At 47.6% G+C, this 15,010-nt stretch overlaps 1 protein-coding gene across 8 annotated transcripts in view; it reads left to right on the top strand.

Annotated features, from left to right (window-relative positions):
- REEP1 (receptor accessory protein 1) overlaps window positions 1–15,010 on the top strand; it is an 85,916-nt gene that overhangs the window by 41,604 nt on the left and 29,302 nt on the right. For 7 of the 8 annotated variants that reach the window (XM_084900275.1, XM_084900280.1, XM_084900278.1 and 4 more), the window contains 3 exons: window positions 4,989–5,065; window positions 5,903–6,023; window positions 9,274–9,387. In XM_084900275.1, the coding sequence (XP_084756401.1) occupies window positions 4,989–5,065; window positions 5,903–6,023; window positions 9,274–9,387 (312 nt within the window). The remainder of the gene's footprint in view (window positions 1–4,988; window positions 5,066–5,902; window positions 6,024–9,273; window positions 9,388–15,010) is intronic. The other variant, XM_084900282.1, reaches the window with a different exon arrangement.

Genomic DNA, 15,010 nt, shown 5'->3' with positions numbered 1-15,010 from the left:
GGAATGGTGAAATGAATTTTAAAAAAATGTTCAACTGAATTCTTGGGAAAATGGGGAAATCAAAGTTTAAAATAGCTCAAAAGACATTGAAAAACATGACACATGTAGAACCAGGATAATTCAGAAGGATGCTCTGGGCACCTGTAGTTCCATGCACATCCGGCATTTTTTCCTATTGCTTCCTTCTTCCACCATCTAAAGCACGTGCCCTTTGCCTTCAGTCAGAATTGGTTCGGTGAGAGCTTGAGGTCCCTTATCCAAGGTGTGGCCTGAATCTTCATTCCTGAGGAATATGAGGCCTTAGTAATCCTGCCTCTGTGAGTCATTGACTTTTACCTCGGAATGAGACTGTGGTAGGAGATCCCCCGAGGACCGTTAACTTCCTCCCCTTGCCACAATGTGTAGCAGCAACCCTGGTTCCCTTGATCATCAGGATCAGTCCCCCATTGAAGCCCCTAAGTCCCTTTATTACCCACTTCCTAGTGGCACGGTGGGCCTGAAGTGGTCAGCTCTAATCTCTGCTTCTATTTCATTGGAACCAGTTGTATCCCCGCCAGAAGCACCTATCCTCCAGGCACTAAAATTATTTTAAAAATAGAACTCAGAAGTTCAGGGTTGAGAAAAGGTTGTGTGAGTCAGACTGTTACAGGCACCTCTCTCACACACAGAGGTATGTTATCCGACAGCCCCCTGAGTCAGAGCGGCTGTCCCCATCTCAGTTCTTATCTGCTCGTATAAATGAACCCAAACAAGTGACTCCAGATAACTGTGTTGTGTTAAAGTGAATTTATTAAGAAAGTAAAACATGCAAATTTATTACAAGGAACAAGGCAAGTGGTCATCCAGCAAAAAGTTCGGATGGGTGTTCTCGGCTAATCTGAGGAGTGAGTGGGGTGGAGATTTCTGCCTTATATGTTTCTGTCTACAGATTTTAAAAACTCTCTGCCGCATATCTTGGGTACAGATTCGTTTTCAAGGTCCCCCTTTCACTTTGTTGTGGCTTTCCCAGAATTTGTGAGGGGCGCCTGGCAATGTTATCTTGCCAAGCCTCAAGACGGATGGCTTTCCTGTGTAGGGAGTGAAATAAACGGCTCTTTTTCCCTCTCCCTTCCCCTCTCCTTTCCTGCGTTCTCTACTCAGAGAGGCTTCTAACCATTTGCTCTCAAGTGTCTTTGGTTGGGGGAAGATAAGGGCTTGTTATTCACCAGCCAGCTGCAAGCTGTCCGTACTGCGTGGCCTTGTTTAATTTTGTCTCAGTTTCCCTGTTCCTAGCTTCTTGCTACTTTGTAGTGAAACCAGTGAACCTCAAACTTTAACGTATCAATGAACAGAGGATTTCATTAAAATACAGACTCTGATCCATAGGGTCTCAGGTGGGGCCTGAGACTGTATTTCTATCGAGCTCCTCCATGTTCCGATGGTGCTGGTCAGGCATGGGCTTTTAACAAATGTCTGCAATCTGGGGATCCATCCACATCATTCCAAAATGTGATCCCAGCCCAGTACCAGTCTCAGCCATCCTTCCACATACCTCATGGTATTGCCAAATCTTTACCTTGTACTTGAAAATGTACTTGGGATTTGCTTTAGTCAGGTACGGTAAGGCATGCAGACACAGAAATGACTGTCATGAAGAAAAACGTTATTACTCACAGCTCCTTAAAAGTGGGAGGCCCAGCACACCACCCAGGGCCACAGGGAGCAGCACCGGGATTGGTCAGGAGTCAGGAAGAGGCGGGCAGGGGGGCCACAACCTCTACTGGTTTCTGCAGGGAAGTTGGGCAGGACAGGGTATCAGGTTTAGGTTGGCCAGTTGAAATAAGTTCAGCAGGCTGTGGGGTGTGGAGTGTGGGGGCTGCCCTAGTTGCCTTGGTGCCTGGCCTGGGGTTATTAGGGCTAGGGAACATTGGCCTAATCTATGGGCTCTGGACCGGCCAGTTTGCATATGGAAAGTCCACGCTGGGGCAAGTCTTTTTCTAAGAATTGTCTGGTCTGGGGAATGGAAGTCTCTCCCCAGCCAGCAAGGCCTCAGATGCCAAGCATCAAGAATTCAGAAAATGAGAAAACAGTTAGTACACCTGGTGGCAGTGTAGGTGCAGTACCTCAGGACCTTTCTCCTTCCTGCTATGTGCGCTGCTCAGAGTGCTGCCTGTGAGGGAATTACACTTCCTCATTCTCTCAGGACAACCTCGGCTGTGCAGCTGTCCACGGTGAGGGACAATCTGGGGATCCATCAGATTGGTGGATCTGATGGTGCCAGCAGATGGTGCCGAGTCAGCTGTGAACCAGGCTCAAATGGTTGCTTTCCCGGTCATTAGGCAGAGGGGATTCCCTGGGAGGCTGAAGCAGGGTCCAGATGCAAGAGGGAGTGTGAAATACTCAAGAAATAGGGTGACTGATGTAGAGGAGGGTCCAAAGGTGAGACGAGGCTACAAAGGTGGCTAAGCCTGCTGCCTGCACAGCCAATGGAGCCTACACAGGCTGCCAGGAGCCCTGGAGCTTGGTGTCATGGGTCCTGGTATCTCTGCCCATATCTGTGGCTCATGGAAGGTCTCTAGACTCTGCTTCCCACCCTCCGGCTATGACTTTGGATCACACCTTCTCCAGGGTCCTCACTGCTGGGTCCTGCCCCTGATCAGTCCGGAGGGACTCCCTAACCCTGCTGTCAACTATCCATCCCAGAGTTGCTCCTGGTCATCTCCTCTCCAATTGGCCATCGCTCCGTCTCTCTGTTCTGGACACCGTGCCGCCCATGCTCTCCACATCTTACAGAGAATTTTGGATAGAATCCCGCAAACCTGGCAACTTCTCTTTCGTACCTTGGAAAAAATAGCCATCATTTGGTTACTCCGTGGTTTGATGGGGGGAAAACATTTCCTGGTAATTTATTTATGGTTTCCATCTCTGAGCCACCAGCATTCCATTTTCCTTTTGAGGCTCAGTGAATCATTCTCAGACTGTCTTTTCCGCATGAAAGCATTTTAAAGTGAAGGGGTTCATGGTGGAAACTTCTTTAGGCTAACACTTCGGGTCCCCTCTCCCCCATGCCTCCTTCATCTTTGGCCATAGCCCCACTCTCCCTCCTGAGATTCGGTCTTGTCTTTCCGGAGGCCTATTGGGCATTCTTCTCAGATGTCTCCTGGGCCCTCAGACTGCCCTCAGGTTCGTGGAGCTCAGCCTCTTCTCCCTAAATTGACCCTTGGTTTACTTTCTTGCTGGTGTGAGTGGCTCCATGTCACACCATGCCCCGACTTCTTCAGGCCCCTTTCCTCCCATGTATACCCACCATCTATTCAGCAGGTACTCATGGGGAGCACCTGTTACCTTGAAAGCATCCTGATTCTCTATTTTCTTCTCAAAAAGCCACGCAGACCAGTATTTCCCAAAGTATATTCCTTCTCAGTCTTTTTTAAACCATCCTTTCATTCCCATTAACAATGCCAATCTCCTAATCCAGTCATTCAAAACATACTCACTGAGCACATACTATGTGGCAGGAACTGTTTTGGGTACTAGAGCTACAGTGGTGTGCAAAAATGATCGGCCTCCACTCTCAGGGAGCTTGTAATCTAGTAAGAAAAGCATAGCAATAAGCAGATGCTTTCAAAGCAGAATGTTCAGTGTTATAACTGGAGCCTGTATGACACTGTGAGAGAGAGAAAGGAAAGTATACTTATCCCAACTTTGGACACTTCCTAGAGGAAATGACATTTAGGCTGAGATCTGAGGGCTGAAATATGGAGGCAAAGGAAGACGCACTTGGTTCAGGTTCATTATAACGAGTGAAAAATTCAAGGAAGTGTGGGTGAGAGGGAGGGCTTTCTCTGGAGGTAATTATGATCCAGTTTATGCAGAAGTGTATAACATCTTAAGGAATTTGCGATTTATCTTAACAACAATAAGGGACTACTGTATTGAAGACTTTAAAAGCTTGGAAGGAGAAACATCAAGTTTGGATTTAACAAGATCATTCTGACTAGAATAAGGAGGACAGATTGGGAAGGAGGCAGAGGCAGAGACACCAAGCAAAAGATTGTATTAGTCTGATGAGTTCTTGCTTTTGGAAGATTAGGACGGGGTGGTTTGTAGCAGCAGTCACCAACCTTCCGGACCTCACGGACCACCGATTGGTGACTGCTGGTTTGTAGGATGGGATGGTGAGGGGAAAGCCAAGAGACAAGGGAAATGGGAGAGAGGGGACCACTACCTCAACTTGGGGAGAGAGGCAGTGGAAGTGGAATGGATGCTCGCGTGGGAGAGACTTTTAAAAGATCCAGTTTCTGCCGAAACCGGTTTGGCTCAGCGGTAGAGCGTCGGTCTGCAGACTGAAAGGTCCCAGGTTCGATTCCTGTCAAGGGCATGTACATTGGTTGTGGGCACATCCCCGGTAGGGGGTGTGCAAGAGGCAGCTGGTCGATGTTTCTCTCTCATCGACGTTTCTAGCTCTCTATCTCTCTCCCTTCTTCTCTGTAAGAAAAATCAATAAAATATATTAAAAAAAAAAAAGATCCAGTTTCTGTAAGGGTTAGGGGTGAGGGGTTTCTCACAGGAGAGAGAGAGTCTTTGGTGGCCAGTGAGGATTATCAACACTCCATCCCAGAGAGACTGGCCTTGCTACAGTTCATTCCCAGGTGTGTCTCTGTGAAGGCCTAGAGAGTTACTTGGGAAAATAACCTGAGTGAATCCTGAGTCACTCCTGGTCCGCAGGCCTCCCTGGCTCACCTGAGGGCTAGTGAAGGTCACCTAGGGTCCACATTGACCTTGAGCCTGGGTCAGTTGTGGAGACAGCCCATTTTCCTCCAGCGTCAGCCCCAAGGTTTGCAGCAGTAGAACTAGACATGAGCTTGGGAAAGACAGGGAGTGGGCTAGAAATGCAGCAGCACTGCCGGGACGTGCCCCAGCAGCTGGGCCTTTCCTTCTCCGTGTCGGGCAGCCAGCCATTCACCCTTGACCTTCTCTACTAGCTTTGTTACTTTTTCGTTCAACAGGTCAAATGGATGATGTACTGGATTATATTTGCACTTTTCACCACAGCAGAGACATTCACCGACATCTTCCTTTGTTGGTGAGTACTCCAGGAACTGGGACTTTCCCCTCCTAACCATGTTCTCTCTGGCACTGGCTGGCCTCCTGCGGTCTCCCTGCTCCTTCTCGGGAACATGGGGGAAGGGGGTGTTTGTCTTATGAACTCTTTCCCAGGGACATCGGTATCTCAGTCTTGCTAAATGGAAATCCTGTCTGCTATGGGGCGAATAAATGAATGGTATGCAGGATTCAGACTCCAGAATTGTATGTTACCTGTGCCCTGAGCACTTCTTTCTTTGAGCACCAAAAACATAAGCTCTGTTTGCCTGCCCTTGACTGGAGTAGGGTGAGTAGCACCCTCTTTCTTGACAAGACTTAGGCTCCCGTTCCTCCCTCTTTTGGGGCTGAGAAGACTGCCACGGAGGGGAAGCTTTTATTCTCCCAAAAGATTCTTTGTGGGCTCGGCCCTGCTGTGTATCCTGCAGGTGCGTGTGCCTTCCTGGCTGCCAGTGGCAGTGTCTGGGTGAGTGGCACCCGTGTGGCCTGAGCCTGCAGGCTGGGGCTGGAGCACCGGCTCCAACAGAAATGAGCACAGGCAGGGGTGCCAGCTGTTGCCAGGCATGGCGTGGGGTTTGCTGAGAGAACCTGGGACCTGGCTTGCTTTGGCAACAAAAGAAAACAACCAGCTGTCAGAAGAGGCTGTGGGCTCGAGCTGGGTGTGTGTGTGTGTGCACACCTTCATGGGTGAGGAACGGAGGGAGCTGGGCCCTGCAGCCCCGTGCAGGCAGGACAGGTGTCTGTGCCGGGTCGGCCCTTCCCGGCCCAGGGCAGCATTGCCGAGAACCTAATGGAATGTGTATTTCTCATTTCTCTCCAGGTTTCCATTCTATTATGAACTAAAAATAGCCTTTGTAGCCTGGCTGCTATCTCCCTACACAAAAGGCTCCAGCCTCCTGTACAGGAAGTTTGTCCATCCCACGCTGTCTTCAAAAGAAAAGGTAATTCATGCTGCTCTGCCTTTCACTCCCTCCAGCGAGTGAAAACTCTGAAAAGTGATAAGTAAAAAGGGCAGATTATTTTATCGCAGAAGACCCTTGATTGGCTCTTATTTATCCCTAACAAGTTGTTCCATCTGGTCTTTTTTTTAAAGTCTGTTTTTTTGACATGTTTAGAAATAGTTGTGAAATTCTCAGAAAGATATTGTTTGTCATTATCTATTGTAAAACATTTTCATAAATTGAAACAAAAGACATAAAAGATTCACTCATAATTCCACTCCCCAAACTGAATTTCCTTCCTTTTATCATGATTAGCCTTTCGCAGACATGATTTTTGTTTGTTTGTTGTTTGTTTTTTAATCCTCACCTGAGGATATTTTTCCATTGATTTAGAGAGAGTGGAAGAGAGAGGGAAAGACAGAAATATCAATGTGAGAGAAACACATTGATTGATTGCCTCCTGCATGAGCCTGGAGGGCCTGGGCCAGTGAGGAGCCTGCAACCAATGTATGTGCCCTTGACCAGAATCGAACCCGGGACCTTTCGTTCCCCAAGCTGACGCTCTATCCACTGAGCCAAACCGGCTAGGGCCAGACATGGTTTTCACAAAAACCATTAAAATTACTTTTAAAACTTAACATAGGGAGGAAAACAGAAGCATTGAGAGGTTAAAAGACTTGGACTTGTATCCAGGTAGTTACCCAGTTGGCTTCTAATAGAGACTGGAATATAAAACTTTCTAGTACAATGTTTGCTTTATTCAATGATGAAATGTATGCTATCAATGAAATACCTGTTATTTTGGTAATTATCCATTAGTAAGCATTCATGAGGACAATCGTCATAATTTGTTTCATGATCTTTACCTGTTGTGTTTGTTTTGCTTCAAAGTACTTTACAAACATCCTTAAAATAAAAATGTAAAATTTTTTTAATGTCAGAGATGGGGAAAAATAGGTCTGATCTCTAGCCCTAGTCAGGATGAGTGCAGAAGGCAACCAGTCGATGTGTCTCTCTCACACTGATGTTTCTCTCCCTGTCTCTCCCCCTCCTTTCCACTCTCTCTAAAAATCAATGGAAAAAAATACACTCAGGTGAGGATTAACAATAACAACCAAAAATTAAAGAATTACAACATATTTTTTGAAAAGTAACTTAATTGTGGGCTACTTATAAAATAATGTCACTATTTATAAAATTACTTTTTGTTCAACATCTCTACTGAACCTCATTTGCCAAATTTGCTTTCAATGGATTATTCTATTGTTTCTTTAACATTTTATACCATAATAAATGCAAAGTCCATTAAAATAAACATTGATTTGTCTTGCCAACTTGTTTGATAACTTCTTTTTTATGTATACCAGTCTTTATAACCTTTCTTTAAAATAAAATTTTAAGTGCACACACACACACACAAAAAAACCCTCAAAAACCAAATAAAAAGATAACACAGGCATGGTATTTGCATTCTGAGATTATAAACACGTTTTTGCATTTACTATAATTCGTTTTCACTTGGTCTTCATCATGACCAAGTGAACATCACGATGGGTAGAGTTTAGTTCTTCTTTTGACTTTTTTTTTTTTAAAGTTATAATAAATTCCCAAGAGTGACATTATTGGTTCCAAATTGTATAATTCATTTCTTTTATTATGTGACGTTCTAAACTGACTATGTGATAGGCTTCTTTAGCATGAAACAGGAGCACTGTGGGTGGCTTTCTGTGTTAACCTGTATTATTATGAAAGTGGAATTCTTTGGACTTCTAGGGGAGGCTTTGGGGAACATGTCAGTGGGGTGAGCAGGTTACTGTAGGCATCTCCGAGCATCCCTCTAGAAGCGATGACACGGCACTTCTTGCCTCACAGGCTGGATGTTGAGGAATGGCCAGCCCTCTCTTGACCTGGTTATCCAATCCCTCTTCTACCTTCCTTTTCCTGGAGGCTGTCCCCTCCTGAAGCTGCCACTGTGATTTCCATTGAGGTGAAGGCGGCTGACTCCTAAGAACTGCCCAGAATCACTTCCAGGCAGTCAGGTCATAGGAAAACCTATTGTTGAGACTTCCTGGGGAAGCCAAACAAGGAAGGAGCAGGGGTTGCTGCCCAGCTGCACCTCCGAGCCGAGGACATACTTGAATGTGCTGAACCGGAAAGGAGACTGAGGCCACTGTCCCTCTCTCACTGGACTCTGAAATGAGCTAGTGATTACACAGCAGCTGTTGTATGAAACAGAACAACCGCAAACAGACTCACAACTGGAAGGAATAAGCCAGAGTTGATTCCACTGGGGACGAAATCAGTATTTTACTTTGTTTTAGTCACAAAGGCAACCTCGTCCTCTGTCCCACCTTACCTGTACCTTGGGGTATGATGCTGAGGCGACTTCTGATTTCTGCCTTTATTTCATTAGTACCTGCAAAATGACACCTGCCTTATCAACAGAAATCACACCTGTCCTTTTCTATGTCCTATCCCTCCCGACGATAAACACATGGGGAGCTGTTAGGATATAGAATGGAATGGCCATACAGTCCCAGGATTTTAGAGCTGCAGGGGCCCAGCGCCCGAGGTAAGGAAGGCCTCCGTGTCCGCACTGACGGAAACCGCCCTGTGTCAGACGTTTCACGGGGATGACCTCATGCAATCCTGACTGTGCTCCCTGAGTTAGGGGTTAGGTGCTATCGCTGCCCCCGCTGTTCAGAAGACAGAACTGTGTAGAGCACATATGTCAAACACAAGGCCCGCGGGCCAAATCCAGCCCGCCAGGCCTTGCAATGTGGCCCGCACCGCGCTGTCATCACTGCACTCCGCTGTCAGTTTATGACATTGTCAGTTTATGACTGTTCAGTAAACCATTCGGCCCACGATTTAGGCTGGATTTTAGATTTTGGCCCCTTCTCTGATTGAGTTCGACACCCCTAGTGTAGAGGCTACGTACTTGCCAGGGTGTGACAGTCCACTAGTGGCAGGTCTGAGGTTAGACACTTCATTCTCTGCACCCCAGGGTCCTTCTGTGGCTCAATGAGTGGCTGTTTCAAAATTCCCTTTTCCACTCCCCTGACCTCCTCTGTCTCTCCCCCGCCCCCCTTATATTTACTCACACACACTCCCAAGGTGCCGGTGACTTCAGTCCCGGGGAGAATGGTGACTGGGCAAGGCGCCAAGCCCAGGCCTCAGGAGAAGGGAGAAAGAACAGAGGTCCATCTGAACCCTCCCGCTCAGTGTGTCTCTGTCTTTCCTTTGACAGGAAATCGATGATTGCCTGGTCCAAGCGAAAGACCGGAGTTACGACGCCCTTGTGCACTTCGGGAAGCGAGGCCTGAACGTGGCGGCCACAGCGGCGGTGATGGCTGCCTCCAAGGTACCGTGCTGGGCCCTGACCTCACGCTGCACGAGCGTCTCCATCCCTCCAGCTTGCCCTGCTCGCACCTGTGCCACCTGCACAGGACAAGCTGAGGACCAGGCAGTGGTTCCTTATCCTTTTGGGGGGTCCCTTGAAAACCTAATAGAAAAAAATGGTTAACCTTGCCCCCAGAAAATTGCTGGCACTTGTGCACACACACATATACAACGTACACAATGTTAAGAGGCCCCCAGAGATCCTGAAGCTCCTCTGAGGGTCCCAGGTCAGTGCCCTCTAAATTTCTTGGAGCTCCAGCCTTGGGGAAATAGAGGAGGGAAGGGAGGGAGAGCTTCTCTGCAGCCTCCCAGGGTGCACTGGGAGAGTCACCTAACACAAGCTAGACAGGCGGAGGCTCCCTGAGCCATGGGCTCCACACTCAGGGCCCAGGAGCCCCAGCGAAGACCCAGGCTCCCAGCGGAAGCTGAGCGGCTCAGACTGGAGGGCGAGCATATGTGTAACAGCAGCAACGAGAGCGGGCGGTTTGAAATAAACACTGGTCTGTGGACTGTTGAGGTGTAAGCTTTACTTCCCTCTTTTCCATCCAGCCTGTTCTGTTCGCAGGTCCTCTGTGTTCCTTCCTAGATCCTTCTCACATCACTTTCTCCCTGGCGCTGCGTCAGTTCCTCGTCACGTGTTTGGCCCTGAGAAATGAAGGTGGTAGATGTTTGCTCTCAGAATAAGTTCAGCAGGTGGTCCTAGTTTTCCTGGTGACTATCCCCCACCCCAAATCCACGTGTGGGGACGGACGTGAGCTGTACTAGCAAAAGGAAGCTAGTCCTGGGCGGTAATGTGGGGCTCCTGGCAAAAGGAAGTAGAGCTGCGAAAGGGTTTGGAAGAGCTGAAACTGGTTTGGCTCAGTAGATAGAGCGTCAGTCTGCGGACTGAAAGGTCCCAGGTTCGATTCCAGTCAAGGGCATGTATCTTGGTTACGGGCACATCCCCAGTAGGGGGTGTGCAAGAGGCAGCTGATCGATGATTCTCTCTCATCGATGTTTCTAACTCTATTCCTCTCTTCCTCTCTGTAAAAAATCAATAAAATATTTAAAAAAAAAAAAAAAAAAGGGGGGGGGCGGGTTTTGGAAGAAGGCGATGAGGGCGGATCTCAGTGCTCCGGGGCTTTGAGAGGAAGGTGTGACTGAGGGGCCGGCAGCCAGCTGGGTCAGCAGACTGAGCGGGATTGTCTGTGCCCTGGTTCGGAGTGAAGCCCGTTAGCAACAATTCTGGGAGAAAGACTCAGCACCCGGGACTGAGTGTCTGTTTGAAAAGCACCTTCCACCTGAGTGAGGGAGTTCTGCACACAAGGCTGGGGGAGAAGGAGGACCAAAGGGGATGGTTCCCATGTCAGGGATCGGCTCCTCTGAGACAGAACTTGGTCCCACCGGTGCCCGTGGGGCCTCGCCCACCTATGGGTGCAGAAGCTGCTGCCGGGTGATGGGGCCCAGTGAGTACTTTGGAGGGAACGTCCCACTTTACTGTCCCAAGGAGATGTATCAGGATTTAAAAAGAATTCCAAGATCTTTCTGTTTGCGAGGCAACCATTTTACGCTTTTATTTTTGAGCTGAAAGAAAAGAGAACTCAGAATTACTGAATTTTGAATTCATCAGGCCAACTTTACAACATACCGCTACAGAAACCTTCCTTCAGCTCTTCTCTCTGCCCCATCTCCTCTGCTTCAGAAGCCTGAAGGAGGATGTGTTACTGCTCCTCCCCCAGCTCGGAGCATAGATGTGGTACATTCATCAGGTGGCTCAGTACGGGTCACCTGTCCACTCAGCCACTGTGCATACATGTTCTTCTGGTGGAGATTCTGTGGGGCCATCCTTCCCCAGGTCTGCCTCCACTGGAGCTGCCAGTGTCTTGATACCATCATGGCCCGTCACAGCCAGCCACTCTGACCTCCTCGGGAAGCCCTGAGCCCAGGCCTCCTGCCAGGCACCTGCTGATAACTAACGTGCAGGAAGCTCCAGACAGTCAGAAACTTGTCTCAGGAAGTAACTTCTCCTAGTTCTTTCCAGATGGACTAACGCAGGGAGGGATGCCTGCTTCCTGCAGATTGGGGCTTCAGGAGAGAGCTTTCTGCCTTTGGGAGACTTTGCTTTTTGTCTCTAAATATGTCTTGAGAGAAGAGACAAATCTCTTCCAAAAATAGTGCCCTCTATTTTTGAAACAGTTTACTCTTATTTTTTTTACTAAAAAAAGAATTAAATGCCGATTTGGTTGAGAGGCACATCAGTGGTTTCCACAGCAAGAATGGATCACTCCAAGCAGGGGTCAAAGGACAGAGACTCATTAAGGGGTGGAATTCAGCTTTCCCTCCATACCACCTGGGAAGCTTTATTTTTCATTTTTTAATAGGTTCTCAGATATGCTGAATTTCAGGCAGTTGACTCATAAATCTCTCTCTCTCTCTCTCTCTATCTATCTATCTATCTATCTATATATATATATATATGTTGATTTTTTACAGAGAGGAAGGGAGAGGGAGAGAGAGTTAGAAACATCGATTAGCTGCCTCCTGTACACCGCCCCCAATGGGGATGCGCCCACAACCAAGGTACATGCCCTGGACCGGAATCGAACCTGGGATGCTCTATCCACTGAGCCAAACTGGTTTTGGCATAAATCTCTATTTTTAACAACTTTCCCAGATGATTTTTTAAACAACTCTGTATGGGTCACTGCTTGAGGCCCCATCCAGAACCATAAATGCACAGGTGACTCAGGTTAAAACCGTTAACCTCTTTAACATTCCTGGATGCACACTTAGCTCCTTAGAAGCATTAACCTTGAGGATGAGAAAGCCAAGCATGAACGACCCTGCTGATTCCCCCAGGGGAAGAGTCGCAGCAATCAGTGGTTGAGCACGGACCTGTGAACCAGGAGGTCACGGTTGATTCTCGGTCAGGGCACGTGCCTGGGTTTCGGCTCAAGCCCCAGTAGTGGGCATGCAGAAGGCAGCCAATCAATGAATGTCTTTCATCATTGATGCTTGTATCTCTCTCTCCCTCGACCTTCCTTTCTGAAATCAATAAAAATGTATTTTTTTTAAAAAGACAGCCTGCCTAGTCAGCTATGGCTAGAATGACCATGTAATCTATTGTCCAAACCAGGACACATCTGAGAGTGGAAGGGGAGCTGTAAGAATGATGCTGGCCAACAGGTATAACTCGGCCTTTCCCAAGCAAACAGGGGTTGATGGTCACCATTTTACATCTCTTTGACCCTGCCTGTCTTTCCAGAAAGCACTCTCAACTCACAAATCAGTTCTCACTCTAAATACCAACTGTATGTAGCCACACGGATGCAGGAGAGGTGTGAGGTAAGCGAAAGATTCTTGGGTTGAAGGGATTAAAAAGAGGCTGGAACCAGGTGACTCTTTTTTGCATCCTTTGATGGTTGCCTCTGAGGAAACTTACCTGCTTACCTGGAAAAATAAAGGTCTTTTGGCTATGCTCCCAGTTAAACTTTTTCCCCTTATAACTCTGAGCCCTGAACCCTTCCATTTAAAAAAAAAAAAAAAAAAAAAAAAAAAAAAAAATGTTTGCAGGGTTTTTGTTTGCATCACCATGAAGTGTTTTTTTAAAAACCATATCATTGTACAAATATAAGCTGTTGTTATTGTTAATATTACATTAGAACTGGAAACGATAAAATAACAAAATTACACATGGGAAACTACTCCTCAGGCCTGTGACTCCTCAGCCCACCCCAAGTTTTCCCTCGGTGGAACCCCTGTCCTTGGAAGTATTGTACCTTTTCTGTGTCCTCCTTGCGGACACCCTTCTCCAGCACCTTCCAAGTGTCCCGTCTCTGCCTGCCTCCTTCCTGACCTTAGCTGTTTCCTAGCCAGTAATTACATCCCCAGGGAAACAGAGCCCCCTGGTCTCGTGGAGGCCAGACTTTGAAATCTCTCTCCATTTTTAAAAATAATGCTCTGGAAATTCATTTATTAAGCAAAACACATTCTCTCACAAAAAAACAACAACATAGTGAAACCAATGGATCAAGACCATGAGGTTTCCAGGCCCCTTAAAACCCCCTTGAACCACATCTGAGGTCTCTTCCACCTGCCCAAGTCTCAGGCCTGGTAAACCGACCTTGCTTTCCATCGGCCTCAGAACTTGAAAATAAGGCTTCGTTCCTGCCCCGGGATCCCCTCTCCAGAGCGGTTGCATTGGGAGCAATCCCGTTATTAAAGTCACGTGTAGAAGGCAGTGGCCTAAGTTAGGCGGGCGAGCTGGGGATCAGGGGTTCTTCTTCCCCAGAGTGTGTGAGGGTTTCCCCCTAGGACCCAGTATTCCCCGTTGGGTTGCCAGCTTCTGGAGGTGAGGGGCCCTGGGTTCTTTTCCTTTTTTCTTACTTAGAACAAAGCAAAACCAAAAACCAAACAGTGCCCACTTGTTCAGTGTTTTACTGCATAGCTGCTTATTAAACCTTGATGATTGATTTGAAGAATAAACCTTTTTTATTTCTCCAATCCTGCTCTGTTTAGTGTGGTGACCACTTGCCACCTCTGACTATTTACATTCAAGTTAATTATAAGCAAGTAAGCGTAAAACCCAATTCCTCATCCTAGGACGCCATTGCGTGTCCCCAGCAGGCGCCATGGCTGGGGCTGGCACAATGTGGACTTTCCACCACCGCAGATGGCTGTCCTGGGAGCACTGCTCCCTGCCCTCTGCTAAGCCTCTTGGTTCTCTTTGCCTCGCCTTCACCCCATCGCCTGCAGAGCTCTGTCCTGACAAGGACCCCCGCTTATCCACTCAGCACTTTGGGGCTCTGTATAGGAGGCTCACTAGGAAAACAGGAGATGGGAACTCAGCCTTTACCTTCACCTATGGTGTAGCTTTTCCTTTCTTCCTCCTCTCCCTGGTCTGGTCCTGCTTTCTTCAACACCTTGACCGTGACTCCACTGCTCTGACTCGCCATCTAACTCAGGCACTTTGCCTGCAGTAAGGTCGGCAGCCACCAGGGGGTAGCCGAGTCTTGGTTGTAGACCAGGTACAGTCTTGGTTGTGACAGCTAGGTCCACGGAGAAGTGTTTTCTCACTCGTTGCCTTATTCCTCCTCAATTTTGCTTTAAACATAAAACAAATGCTACAAAACACTCAATTCACAAATCAGTTATCACTCTAAGAAAAGAGAACTGTCTAAGGAAAGAGAACTCAGAATTACTCAGCACAAAGGATTAACCATTTTAAAAAAATCCTCTCCTTCGTATCCTCTCGTATCCATCACTGCCTTAGCTAAACCCTTGCTTGAATAAAATGCTGCTGTAACTTTATTTTTGGAATCAGAAGCTCGTTCTGGGATGGGAAGGTCACCAGCATAGTGATTGAGGCTCTGGCCCTTGCTTTTTTTTTTTTTTTTTTTTTTACAGAGAGGATGAGAGAGAGATAGAGAGTTAGAAACATCGATGAGAGAGAAACAGATCAGCTGCCTCCTGCACACCCCCTACTGGGGATGTGCCCGCAACCAAGGTACATGCCCTTGACCAGAATTGAACCTGGGAACCTTCAGTCCAAAGGCCGATGCTCTCTCCGCTGAGCCAAACCAGTTAGGGCGGCCCTTGCTTTCTTC

This window comes from Pipistrellus hanaki (assembly GCF_964339955.1).
Source record: "Pipistrellus hanaki genome assembly, chromosome: 12".
In the NCBI taxonomy this organism is placed as follows: domain Eukaryota; kingdom Metazoa; phylum Chordata; class Mammalia; order Chiroptera; family Vespertilionidae; genus Pipistrellus; species Pipistrellus hanaki.
Note: the sequence above shows the minus strand (reverse complement) of the source record. Positions and strands in the feature narration are given on the sequence as shown.